At 34.2% G+C, this 12,709-nt stretch overlaps 1 protein-coding gene across 1 annotated transcript in view; it reads right to left on the reverse strand.

The window, feature by feature from the left end:
* Window positions 1-454: 454 nt before the first annotated feature.
* The window catches only part of TTC21A (tetratricopeptide repeat domain 21A), a 31,325-nt gene continuing 19,070 nt past the window's right edge, over window positions 455-12,709 (reverse strand). The window contains exons 19-30 of the mRNA XM_088534758.1: window positions 11,372-11,510; window positions 10,956-11,059; window positions 9,878-10,066; window positions 8,761-8,871; window positions 8,046-8,127; window positions 7,427-7,577; window positions 6,411-6,572; window positions 4,235-4,430; window positions 2,616-2,840; window positions 1,818-1,938; window positions 702-769; window positions 455-621 (exon numbers count right to left, since the gene is read on the reverse strand). Coding sequence (XP_088390884.1) covers window positions 544-621; window positions 702-769; window positions 1,818-1,938; window positions 2,616-2,840; window positions 4,235-4,430; window positions 6,411-6,572; window positions 7,427-7,577; window positions 8,046-8,127; window positions 8,761-8,871; window positions 9,878-10,066; window positions 10,956-11,059; window positions 11,372-11,510 — 1,626 coding nt within the window. The 3' untranslated portion in view covers window positions 455-543. The remainder of the gene's footprint in view (window positions 622-701; window positions 770-1,817; window positions 1,939-2,615; window positions 2,841-4,234; window positions 4,431-6,410; window positions 6,573-7,426; window positions 7,578-8,045; window positions 8,128-8,760; window positions 8,872-9,877; window positions 10,067-10,955; window positions 11,060-11,371; window positions 11,511-12,709) is intronic.

The following is a 12,709-nucleotide window of genomic DNA, read 5'->3' on the forward strand; positions in this document are numbered from 1 at the left end:
CTTGAATTTATGAATTACAAAATTAACTGTAGAAGGAAATAATCAAAGACGGTGTTGGTCTTAATGACGATGAGGAGGCTGATTATACCAGTATTATTCGTATTATATCATTACGTTGGAGATCCAACTAAGAAACTTGCCTTGAGATGTCTAATTCTACACTCACCATCCAAAATACCCCATCTCTATGGGTAAATTTCAGAGGCGTGTAACTCCCTAAGTACAAACTACCTCAGTTTGAGTGTCTCAAGCTTTTTCCAACCATGATCCAGAGAGTGGCTATTCCTCTGCCTATCTTCATAGAGGAGCTGTGGGTAGACATACGAAACGGCCACAACAACAACCCCTGACAATATCAGTCTTCTTATAAAGTGGTGACAAACACTAAAAATAGCACGGATTGATAGGGTAATAAATGAGTAGAAATAGGAGACGTAAATTCAGTTAGATTACCAACAAGTCTAAATTACTTTATATTTAGTTAATGTATTTTTATTTTTAGTGTTTAGAAACTGCTAAACATTTTGTATTAAAATCTTATTTCTAGGGTCTGATTGCTGCTTGCGCCTTTTCTAAAATCTCTTCTCGAATCTTTGGATAACTTGGACAGATCTTCAAAACCTAGTTAAAAAAACAAGATAGTTAATAATTTAAACACAACTTGTCTCATGCTGTAATTAGAAGTTTTGTAAGTGACTTACATCATGACAAACTTCTATTGCCTCCACGTAGCTCTTATTTTTTAGGTAATTGAAAGCAAGTTTGAAACCTTCAAGAGATACAGAAACAGTAATATTTTATCACATCTAATAACATCTTAAAGTTAATATGAAATTAACATCACAACAAATTTAGAGTTAAGATAGGATATAGCAGAAAATATTAAGATAATGAATATGTAACCCATGGTACTTTTTTTTTTCTATATGGACATTATAATTGATCAAAATGCATGTTGTGTTAAGAACATCCCACACCCCCCAGAATGAGAACTCAAAGGGAAAATGATGGTTAATAAGGTTTTATCCATCTTGGATCCTAATCCAGTTGGCTAGGAAGGTGCCAAGCACATGGTGGAATCACAATGTCCACAGAAGTATGCAAAGCAGTGTAAAATCCAGATTTGGGGCATTAGGAAACGACAGAGAACACATTCTCAGCCACTGCAGTCAAGGAAAAGAAGCCTGATTGTTCTCTCACAGTGCTTTTATGTGTCCAAATGTTAACACAGCTCATTGGGACTGCCAACTCCTGCTTTAGTATACTGTATTTTGAGAGTAAGCGAATAAAGAATTGATGTAAGAACAACAATGACTATTACCCTATTTCTAATTTTATTTTTGGCACTTCAGGGCTAATAATAGGTTTCAAAAATAAGATTCAGCTCCAAAAGATTACATTCAGCCTTTCAGTCTATAAAAGATTGTTTTCCACAATTTGTCAGCACTCCCTCCTCTACCTAGGACTCTTTCGGATTCCCCATCTCTATATGCTTATTCTAACCCTTTACAAACATTCATTTTTTCATAAAAATTATGTTTAGCTGTTAAACTTTTAGCAGGGTTTTTTTTTTGTGTGTGTGTAAATCGATCATTCTGAACTAAATGTTGTCCTCTCTTACGATTTTTTATCAAAACTGGCTTCATTCTAGTTGCATGGGAATGATGCAGACATTTATTATAAATTTTAGGATTAGTAAAATACATTTTCAAGGAATGTGTCTGACCTTAATCTTTTGGACTCGTGCTTTCAAGAGCAAAAAATATTTAATAATCCGTTTGGGATTATTAAGATTCAGAATATATTTTTTAACTTACCAACAGCAGGATTTGCTTTGTTACTATATTTCCAAGCAAATTCATAATTTTTTACAGCACCTATAGATGCCTGTCCTTTCTCCATGATAAAGCCCAAGTATTCATAAGCTTTTGAACAAGACTAAAAACAACAATGAATTAACATACACTAATATACCAGAATACATTCTTTTCAAATTATAATTCAATGTATAATTTACTGAATATGTATGCTATGCTTATCTTCCATACCATAGAGAATATAAATTAGCCTTACAATTGCAAATTGGAAGTCTGAATTATATTTCATACTTCAAGATAAAATAAAGAATAAACAATAATCAATAATACAATTTTCTATTATTTACATCTTTTCCTTTATTGGGTATTCTGACATTTTACTTTTTACAGCACAGGAGATACTAAAAAAACATTAAAATGTTCAAGGACTATTGGACATTCCTGTCTGCACAATTTAAAACAGTACAACCTTAAAAAAACATAAAAGAGAAGACCACAAAGTTAATTTTGTATTTTTTGTATATTTCATCCCTAAAATAAGTTGTGACATGAAATAAAAGGTAGTAAAATCCTGGCACTGATCATCATAACAAGCACAATTACTTTCCCCTACTGCCTCATTTTATCATAAATTGTCTTAAACATCATCTACTCCTTTAAGCTTGTACTTTGAGAGGTTTTATTAAATGGACAGTAATGCAAAAAACACAATATCCAAGCACTGTGTTATGTTCAGATACCCAAAGGATCATAATATTTTCCTAACATTCATGAATTTCCTTTAACTTTTTCTCTCACCTTATTGTATTGTAAGCAGCGTTTCAGTTGCTCAGTTGCACGATCATATTTTCCACTTCTACAGTATATATCAGACAATAATATCCAACTTTTTTCTAATTCTTCAGCATCAGATAAAGTCCAGTTTACTTTTGCTAATCGTTTTAGTTGAATTGTGGCTTTGGAAGTCTGCTTAAGTATCAAATAGGCTTGGGCCACTGCCAAAATAATTTGAACACTTTCCTTCTGAGGAAATACAAATCACACAAATTACTGCATTCTCCTTTGATATGTTAGTGACTGTATCATAGCTTGCACTGTCCTATTACAAAAACGAGTTACATGGCAAAAGGATAATGAAAAAACAAAAAGGTCATTATCAGATTGGGAAATGAAGCTGTTTATTTCCCTAACACCCAATAAAGCTTAAAAGGAAATTTGAATACATACCAGCCCTTGCATCTTTATCTTGTAACTAGATTCATATAAACAGGTTATTAGGATCCCATAATATGAAGGAATTTACATGTGAAAGCTTCATAGATCAAGATATTACTGACAAATGGGCAGCAGATGGAATATAATGGATCAAAATTTGTTATAATTAAAACAGCTTTGAAAATTGTTTGCGAGCTTTGAGCACTGAAGATATGACAAGAAAAACACTGCCTGTTCTAGAGGCCTTGAAAGCAGAGATACAATTTGAATGAAAGTCTTTGCCAACTGGGTGCTGCCAAGGGAATGGCATGTTTCCTAAGTGCGGTATGAAGAATTTGGACCATTCAATTGTTAATTATCCAAAACACTGCTAACCAAATCAAGGTCAAACAGCTCTTAAAACTTTTAGGTAGCCAAATGTGTTGCATGCTGTAGTGTGTTTAATGATTAGTTTTAAGCATTCATACTGTTCTATAAAAGCCCCTAAATGTAGTGATGTGTTCAGGGCAGGCATGTAAACAAATACTCCCTGGGTCAGGACGAGACATCTCAGCTAGGTGTAGCACCATATTCCTCAATATCTGACTATAATGAAAATCTAGGAAATGCTTCAATAATTTAGTGATTATTTCTGCACCCTTCAGAACCGAATTAGTAAGATGTGAGGGCTGATGTCCTATTTATTTATTTTTTACAATATAGCAGCTTGATCTTACCCTCAACATTCAATATATAATTTAACCTCTTATGCCATGATTTTTTTTAATAACTGCTGTGCTAGTAAGGAGAGTTAACTGAAATCCACAAACAATTTTCATAACTCTTAAGACTTATAGGGATGATGTTCTACATGCAACAAACTGTAGCCTTTATAAAACTAAGTCTATCAAGTTTTACAAAATACTGAAACTACTGAAATCAACAGAAAAAAAAATCAGTGTTAATGACATGAGAATGTATAAGAAAGTTTACAGTGGGGAAAAAAATATCAGGTAAAAGTTAGAGCCACAGTTGACATCCATTTTTCTTTAGACATTTTTAACAAGGAAAAGGCAGCTAACTTATAGAGAATTCCTTTAATATGCATTTTAATTTAACTTCAAAGCTTTTAGTTCACTGTGAAAAATATCAGCTGGAAAAACAACGCGTAGGTCAGCGTGCATTTCATAATAATGCATAAAAGGATGTAAAGAATTTCTTACCTCTTTTTGGGCCATTTCTACGAATACACCAAGAGCTTTTTCGACATTATTTTTATCTTTAGTAGCCATTAAACAGTAGTTTCGCAACATCTTTAGCTGGTTTTGGCCCTCTTGTGAACAAGGACAAAACTCCATGAGTAATTTTTCTGCTGTTCTTATGCCATGTTGTGCAGCTTCCTGCTTGTCATCTAAATTACTGTTAATATTAAATTCTGCAGGTTATTTCAGTATTTATTGAGTAGTGACTTGATAATAAATACACACCTCCACCTTTAAATCTTCCATTCCATATGAAAGAGTGGATATGCATCCGTTTTTCTAAATATTAAATAAAATCACACTGTTGTCTGGACCAGAAATGAATCAGCTTAAACTGCCAATATTTGTATGCTTGTTCTATAGTTAAATTTGTCCTATTCTAGCTCTTGCAGGGATGATACTTTTCAGAAGTGCTACATTCTCCTTTATTTTTTAAAAGGAAATGGCAAATAATTTTTTTAAAATAGATACAAATAAATGAACCTGAGCGTCAGCAGGTGTGCTGTCATCCAGAGAGACAACCAGTACATTGCTAAATAGGGACAGCAGAGCCTGTGACAGTGACAATCTGACCAGAATGGGGTACAAGAAGATCCGTGAAGAGGGGCAGGTTCATAGATTCTCATGCACAGGCACAGGGAAATTCTGGAACCAGAATTTCCTTGCCTGGACTGGGATTAGCACAATTAGTACAGGCAAATATTGTTTGTCAGAGCACTGAGTGTCCCAGGAGATGCTGTAATATCTTCCCTGCTCTCCTCACCAATGTTTAGCTGCCTGTGTTCAGGTCAGCACGAGCACAGTGCAGCTGTAACCTTGAGTCAGGTTTCTTTGTAAATCACTAAGCTATGAGAGAGAGCTGTGTGACACAGGACTGTGAGAAGCCTCATCTGGGACATCTGTCCATAGGTCCTGCTGCTCAGGCCCTTGCTCCTTGCCTGAACTATGTTGTAGGCATGGCCAGGCCTAGTCTTGTATCCTGCTGATCCGGACACGGCCTTGCTCATGGGACTGCCTGGCTTGACCTCAGACCTGCCTCAGCAGGGGCTCCCACTGGACTCTGCAACCTCAGGAGATGATGCTAAGGCTTGTCTAGAGGAACAAACCTCACAGCTGTTTGTGCATAAAGATGGAAACCAAAAGGAGAGAGAAGATGGCTTTCAGATCTTGAAAAAGATTTCAGAATGCTTGCTTTGATGCTAAAGGTTACATTAAAGGCCTCAAGCACAAAGTGCAGTGCTACTGTCAGCACTGCCACCTCCTAACAGGTTCCTGATCTTGCAGAGATTGGGGTGTTTGAAGGCAACAGAGCATCAGGAGCTTTAAAGGAGGCAAGACAAGGGAGGTTGTGTTTCCTCTCTGGTGAATAACCAGATAACCCACTAAAGTCATGAATCACATTAGTCTTTTGCAGAGTGTTAAGAACTTGGTTCTCCTACAAAAGGCTACTGAACGTGACATTAAATGAGGAAAACCTGAAAAGGGCAGCCAACAGCAACTTGCAGACACTCCCACAGTATGCAGCAAAGCTTAGAGCTAGTTAAGAAAGAGCTGATCTTCTTTCAAAAGTGCATCAAAATCCTGACAAATGTCAGGAATGACTAAGTCCCTCACAGCAGAAAAGTTGTGTGTATGTGAATGGGTTACAAACAGTTTGCCAGAGAAGTTGTGGCCATGTGGCACATAAAGAGTCAAAGCCCAAGAAAAAGACTGCATAATCTTACAGCATGAACCACTACTGCTCTGCTAGGTAGAGACTAGATGAAACAGTTCAAAAATCAAATGAAGAGCAGATAGGTTCAATTCACTTGCCAGTTCAGAGGAATGCAGAGCATGTACCATTGCCTTTATATCAGCAGAACATGTGCAGTCTTGTGCTGTGTATGCTACATGTCTTGCTGAGATAAAACGATGCAGTGGCAGGTATCTGGGTAGAAGTGCCACACTGTGAGAGTATCAACAAGCAGTAGAAAAGACTTCCCTATTCCCTGTTACTCATTACACTACGCCTAATCTTGCTTTATGTGGACAGGAAAATTGCCTAGACCCTAACATTAATACTCGACTAACAGATTAATCTTATAAACCAAACTCATCCCTTTTCTCTTTTAGTAACCATTAACAAAAGTGTTTTTACCTTTCTTCTTCCTCAAGACTTTCAAACACTTCTCCTCCTATTACCTCGTTATCAGGATTTAGGCAAATCTGAATCATATTGGTGACAGCTTTCTGGCCCCACTCAGAGTCTTTTCTAGCTTTGTTGAAGCATTTCAGAGCTTGATTGGATTGTCCCATGTGCCTATTTGAACAGAATACAGGGAAATCAATCTCATTAATATGAAATTCTCCTACTTGCCTATATAAAGCACTAAAGGAAAGGAAAATTTTCATTATAAGACGATTTGGAAATATTTGCAATAAGTGTAAATCTGTACACAAGATAAGTATACACAAGAAATGTAGATAGATGTTAACTTACTTTGTAAAGTATTGATGGATGTACAGTTGTTCTCATTCATATGATGACCTTTCATTTATAGTCTCAATTTTCACAGTTTTATAGATTATGTTTGCCCATTCTGAGGCATACATCAGTGCACAATCCAAAAGCTAAGGAAGATAAAATCAGGCTCCAAATATGTCAGTCCCGTTAAGGAAGAAGCAAACTGTCCTCAGAGGCAAATATGTTTGACTGTTTACTCTTGCAGTACCACAAGTTTTGCACTGAATCATGACTTATCAACTTGCTTCTGCTTCCAGAGTGCTTCTTTGTCTAATCCAAGTAGCTTTTTTTTTAAGTGCTGATTGAATTTAAACACCATCAAGGTTATACGCTGCTGGAAACCTGCCACATGCTTCTCTTCCACTTGGAGCCCCATAATTCACTAAATTCATACAACTTTCCCCATCTTCACGCTCTAGTATTTTCCTCTCCTTCTATAAGAGGTCTTGAATGTATTAAGAAGTTTGGAGCAGTTCTAACTTACTTTGAAAGTACTAGTTTCACTTTTGTGCACATGAAGCAAAAACTTGTGTCAGTTAACAAAGCAAACCTTAAAGGCATCACATGAACTACACAGAGGTTCTGCAGGACTGTTCTGAATATTCACAAATACATTCACACATTCACAAATATTACTTTACATGCTTTACCAGCAGTAGAGCCCTCTGCAGTAGTTATAGCCAGGTTCCAAAAACAACCGAGTGGATTGTTTCTTCACCATTTTAAAGAAAAATGCAGTTTTGTCAAGATTACCAGTTCTTCGTAGCAAATCAATCAATCTTTCCAGGACTGAAAAGTTATCTAAAAATTACAAAGTAATAAACTGCATTTAATCTCTATATTGCAATAATTCTGATTCCTCCAAATCTTGTTAAATTTAAATATTGATTAAAACCGAGGAGAATTTTTGTTATTGTTCTGGAAGCTATAATTAGTGAAACACAGTAATATGGTTTCATTGACTAGGAAGAAGCTAACGTTTTAAAAGAAAAAAATTGCAGAGCCACATAGATACAAACAAGAATTCAGATTTTATCTTTTTCAGCTTCTTGGAGTACAAAGAAAGCTCTTTGGGAAAGCTTCATAATGATCCATATTCTTACATATGACATGAGAGAAAATCGTAAGAATATAGATTTTTACCCAGAAGTGGACTCATAATAGTGTAGAAGAAATTAATAAAAGAGAGTTTTTACATTTTCATGAACTACTATTTTTTTAAATTATAGTTGGAATCTGAACAAACAGAAAAATGCAAGCTCAACTGACCTGGTGATTTTTCCAAAACATTCTGGTAAAGACTTATTGCTTGTTCATACTTCTGTTTTCTGAACCAGATATCTCCCATGATCTAACAGAGAAGAAAAATATTGCAGAAAATCTAGTTACATTTTAAATTATGGAAAGAGATATGTAAAATTGTGTTAAACAGAAAAACCAAAAACTTGTAAAAATAAAAGGCAGATGCACAAATAAGATCCCCTACATATGAAAAGGCATTAAAGAATATTCCAAACATATTTATTCTAAATAATATTAGAATGTATAATAAAGGAAATAAGAATTACCATACTGAAAATCATGCACAACTTTTTTTTTTATAAGAAGAGAGAGGTCCAAATTAATCATTAGATACTACATTCCAATGAGTGGACCATCCTCAATCATCATCATGACTTTGGCATGCAATTGCCAACTAAGAGCAAAGACTTCTTCACCACTCATAAGTAAATACAGAGTTAATTTATTTTTCTGTCTTACATACACTATATTCTGGGGATACAGACCTCTTATTTTTATCATTCAACAACCTCCTTCACTCTCTATGTTTTTTTTTAGAAAAAAAAATAGTGAAACCAACCTATTATACCAGCAATTTCATTATTACTACTTCTGTGCAATGTGATATGTACTACTTGTGTGTAGACTGAGAAAACAGTTAGCGGTTCTTGATTATCACTGATTAAATAATGTCATTTCATACCATTGTTGTAGCTTCATTGCTCTTTTCATCTCGAAGAAGTAGGGCACAGTGATACTCACAGGAATCAAGATCTTCTTCTTCCAAATAAAGATGAGCCAATTTCAGTATTATCTGAGAAAATAATAATTAAACAAACATGAATTAATAAATAAATAATAAGAATTAAATAAATTAAATATAAATTAAAAACTGAAGTATTTTTATAATAATTCTAATTAGTATTAGGAGTCTCTTTCTATTGAGTTTTATTGTAAAGGATAAAAAAGAGTAGATCAAATATTTCTAACACAATTCCAATCTAGCTTTATAGCTACTTCTCCCATTAGAATATTTATCTCAGGATCAGAGCAATTATGAATATTCAGTAAAAGAGACTGATTTTTCTTGAGCAGCATTAATTATCTGAAAGGATAGGATATTCTATTAGGAATTAAAGACTAGAGGAATTGTGAAGAAACTATATAATTAAAAGACTGCTATTCTTTGAAAATCAGTATAATTCAGGGAAACATTAATAGCTTTTTTATTTTAAATTAAGTTGCATGTGCTTGCTAGACTTTAAAGCTTGTAACGTGTTGCATATCATTAATTTCCAGTAAAAACACAAGTGGAATTCAATTCAATGCTATTTTTTTTGCTATTTAATTGACCTGACAATCAATATTTCAGAATGTAAATGGGGATTTTTCCAAACAAGCATTCTATGGGCTTTAAAAACTAGCTTTTGCTGCTAATAGGAAATCATACTTCAGGATTTTCCTTTGTTTTAAGTATGACCTGATGTTTGCATTTGTAATATATGACTCTCTTCTGATGATTTGTTTTATTACATATGTATTATTTAAAAAAAAATCCACTTGGTTATTAAATTAGTTAAAAAATGGCTAATATGAATGATTTCCTTCTTGTATTAAGGTTTCTTTTCAGCCATCATTTCATTCAAATCTCAGAAATACGATTAATAATTCACCCATGATAATTCATTGTTTTTGAAAGATCAGCAAATATTTTCCTTTTACATATTTAAGGACACTATACTAACTTATTTTTTTTCTTACTAAATATATATAAAAATACTGTTAACTAGATGCTAATTCACTTTTAAAATAAAGCTTACTTCACTATCTCCTGGAATATAGGTTAATGCATTTTTATAGCTTTTAGCAGCTTGTTGGTAGTCCTTGTGACTCAGGTAGTGCTCAGCAAATTGGACATTAATCAACGCTGCCAGCTGCTTCTGAGAAGGGACTGATTCAGGCTGTTCCAGAGGGACACGTTTCAGGATTTTGTGTTGCAATTCAAAAGCCTGCGGACACATAGAATAGAGTAAGATTCATGAAAATACAAAATTCAAAACTTTTAAACAATTTTTCAGAGCAGTTCTGTGTATGTTTTGACAGTCCAAACAGTTGTGTTTGTGTATGGTGTGGATACCTGAAGTTTGGACATCAATTTAATTTGTTTAAATTGAATATCTTTCTGATTTGAAATGAGATTATCTTTATAGAAAATTACTGCATAAGTGCTCCTTAGTTTTAAAGACCCAAATCCTGAAGGCAACAGACAATCGAGACACTTGCTGTCAAACAGTTCAAGTATTTTCTAAAATAATAAATATACATGGGCATCCCAAAAGAATTTACAAAGTGATATATATATAAACATTTATAAATGTAGAAAAATAAATAACAAAATACATTTATGTAAGTGTATATAACAGTGGAACAATAGAATGAATCCTCTGCTTGTACAACTTCTGTTAAAGTAATAACCAGAAGAAAAAAAAATCTATTAGCCTATATAAAAGTAAAAACAGTCCAAAAGAATGAGTTTTACTTGCTGGCACTCGTGATATCAACATGAATGTTGTTTATCTCAGATGAAAGGGAGAGAATGCCTCAGCATACATTACTACCTGAAACAAGTCTGAAAAAAAAGCCATAAATGTGCCCCAAATTTACAATGCTCTACATTCTCAGCAGCACTGTGAATTTTTGAAGCTACAAAATAATGCCTTAATTTTCAAAGCCATAGACCTATAATCTAGTTAAAATAACAAAAGCTGAAGATGTCAAAAAATCTGAAAAATACCTTTGCAGCTTAGAAGCTATTGACATTGTAAAATTCATATATTCAAGACCATACAGGTAAAGCTATCCAAGACAATATGGATCATATACCACCTTAGCAATTACCTTATTCAAAGTTGCAAGAACATCTTCTTTTTTAATGTTTTCATAAACCTTTGCAAGTAAAATCAGGCTCCTGACATCCTTTATCATAGAAGTCAAGTCATTAACTGCAAGATTAAAACTGACAGTGTAATTTTTATCTATCAAATTAATCAACCAATGGGAAAAATCATTGATATTTGAGGATAATACTTTTATTATTCTATCCTCTTGTGAAAAAAGAGCAAAGATGGGCTTTGTAGAGACCAGTCCTGCAAATAATGCAAATATTTACCGACATACTGTGAATGCATATAGCTTATGATAATCTGTGAGCAGATTAATATATTGCATGACAAATGATTCAAGATTTACTCTAAATCACTCAAGGCTTCAATATTTTACATAGCAAGTTTTGCAAAAATCATGAAAAGTAGTACCAAAGTCATGGTCGAGAGCTTGATTCAGAACCTTTTCAGCCTTTCTAAACTTCTTAAGTTTGAGGAGGAGTTCAGCAAGGTCATGGCACAAGAAATCTTGTTCATTCATCTTTAGAGCTACTTCATAATAATTAACAGCCTATAAAAAGAAAAAGTTTAAAAAGATGATCCTAAATACAAAATTACACTAGGTCACACCAAAACATTAATGAAACAGTAGTCGGTGGTTTCTGGTGTCAAAAAAGTCACTTACCACTAATTACGGTGCTACAAAATATTTTGCATACTATGTCCAATCACTTAATGCTAAATAAAACTAAATCCTAGTGGTGTCCAAAGAGGCATTCCCTGCCAAGATTTTCTTCCTCTTTTTCCATGTATTATGGTGGAAACTACCTGACACCATTCGCTGTTCTCTCTCAACTGCTGAATCATGGTATAGATTAACATTAAATTTCACACATCGAGGACCATTCTCTGACACTGAAGTCAGGAAAGACACAGAGAAGTCTGTCCCCACAGCATTAACCACTCTCAGACTCACACACAGCTGTGCAAAACTCATTCAAGGACCGGTGTCAAGGTCCCCTATCATGCCAGGAAACTCTATGGTAAAAATGCCACTTTGTGTGGAGCCAGGGACCACTGTATTAATTTCATTGACCGAGTCCTAGTCCTGAGGCCTAACAGTGTCTCTGGCCTACCAATTTATCAGCATAACTTTGAAGGACAGGAAAAGTAGGGCAGATAATTAATGTGCACAAACCAAGAATTCTCAAAGACCTCCACTTACTACCAATCTTTTGATCTTTGAACTACTGGTGACCTTAAGAATTAAACTCCCAAACATTCACCATGAAACATTTATGATGACGTTTATCTCTCTATATATCTATATATAAATACACACATGTGTCTGTATTGTGAACTGGAGCACAAATAAGACCCCACATTTCTGCCTTGGGTTCTTCTCCAATGAACAGGGAAGTTCCTTAAACCGAAACCGGTTATATCACAACAAAGTAAAAGAATATTTTGAGTAAAATTGTTAAAATCAAGACTAACTAATCAAGACTAACTAATCAAGACTAACTAAAGACTAACTAATCAAGACTAAGACTAAGAAGTAATCAGTTTGCTGGTCTGTGGAACTGAATGAACACCATTTAAAAATACTTTTTTTTTTTTTTTTTTTGCATCTGAGGCAAAGAGATGCTCTTAAAAATGTCCCTCAAATTTTAATGATCTCCCTTAGGACACTACGCTGAATTTTCTGCCACAAGGAGCTCTGTAGTAGAAAGATGAGATTGCTTGTAAGGAAGTACAAACATGAATTTT

This window comes from Tinamus guttatus, unplaced genomic scaffold (genome assembly GCF_059628265.1).
Source record: "Tinamus guttatus ecotype Peru unplaced genomic scaffold, ASM5962826v1 Tinamus_guttatus_pri_ptg000599l, whole genome shotgun sequence".
NCBI classification, from domain to species: Eukaryota; Metazoa; Chordata; class Aves; order Tinamiformes; family Tinamidae; genus Tinamus; species Tinamus guttatus.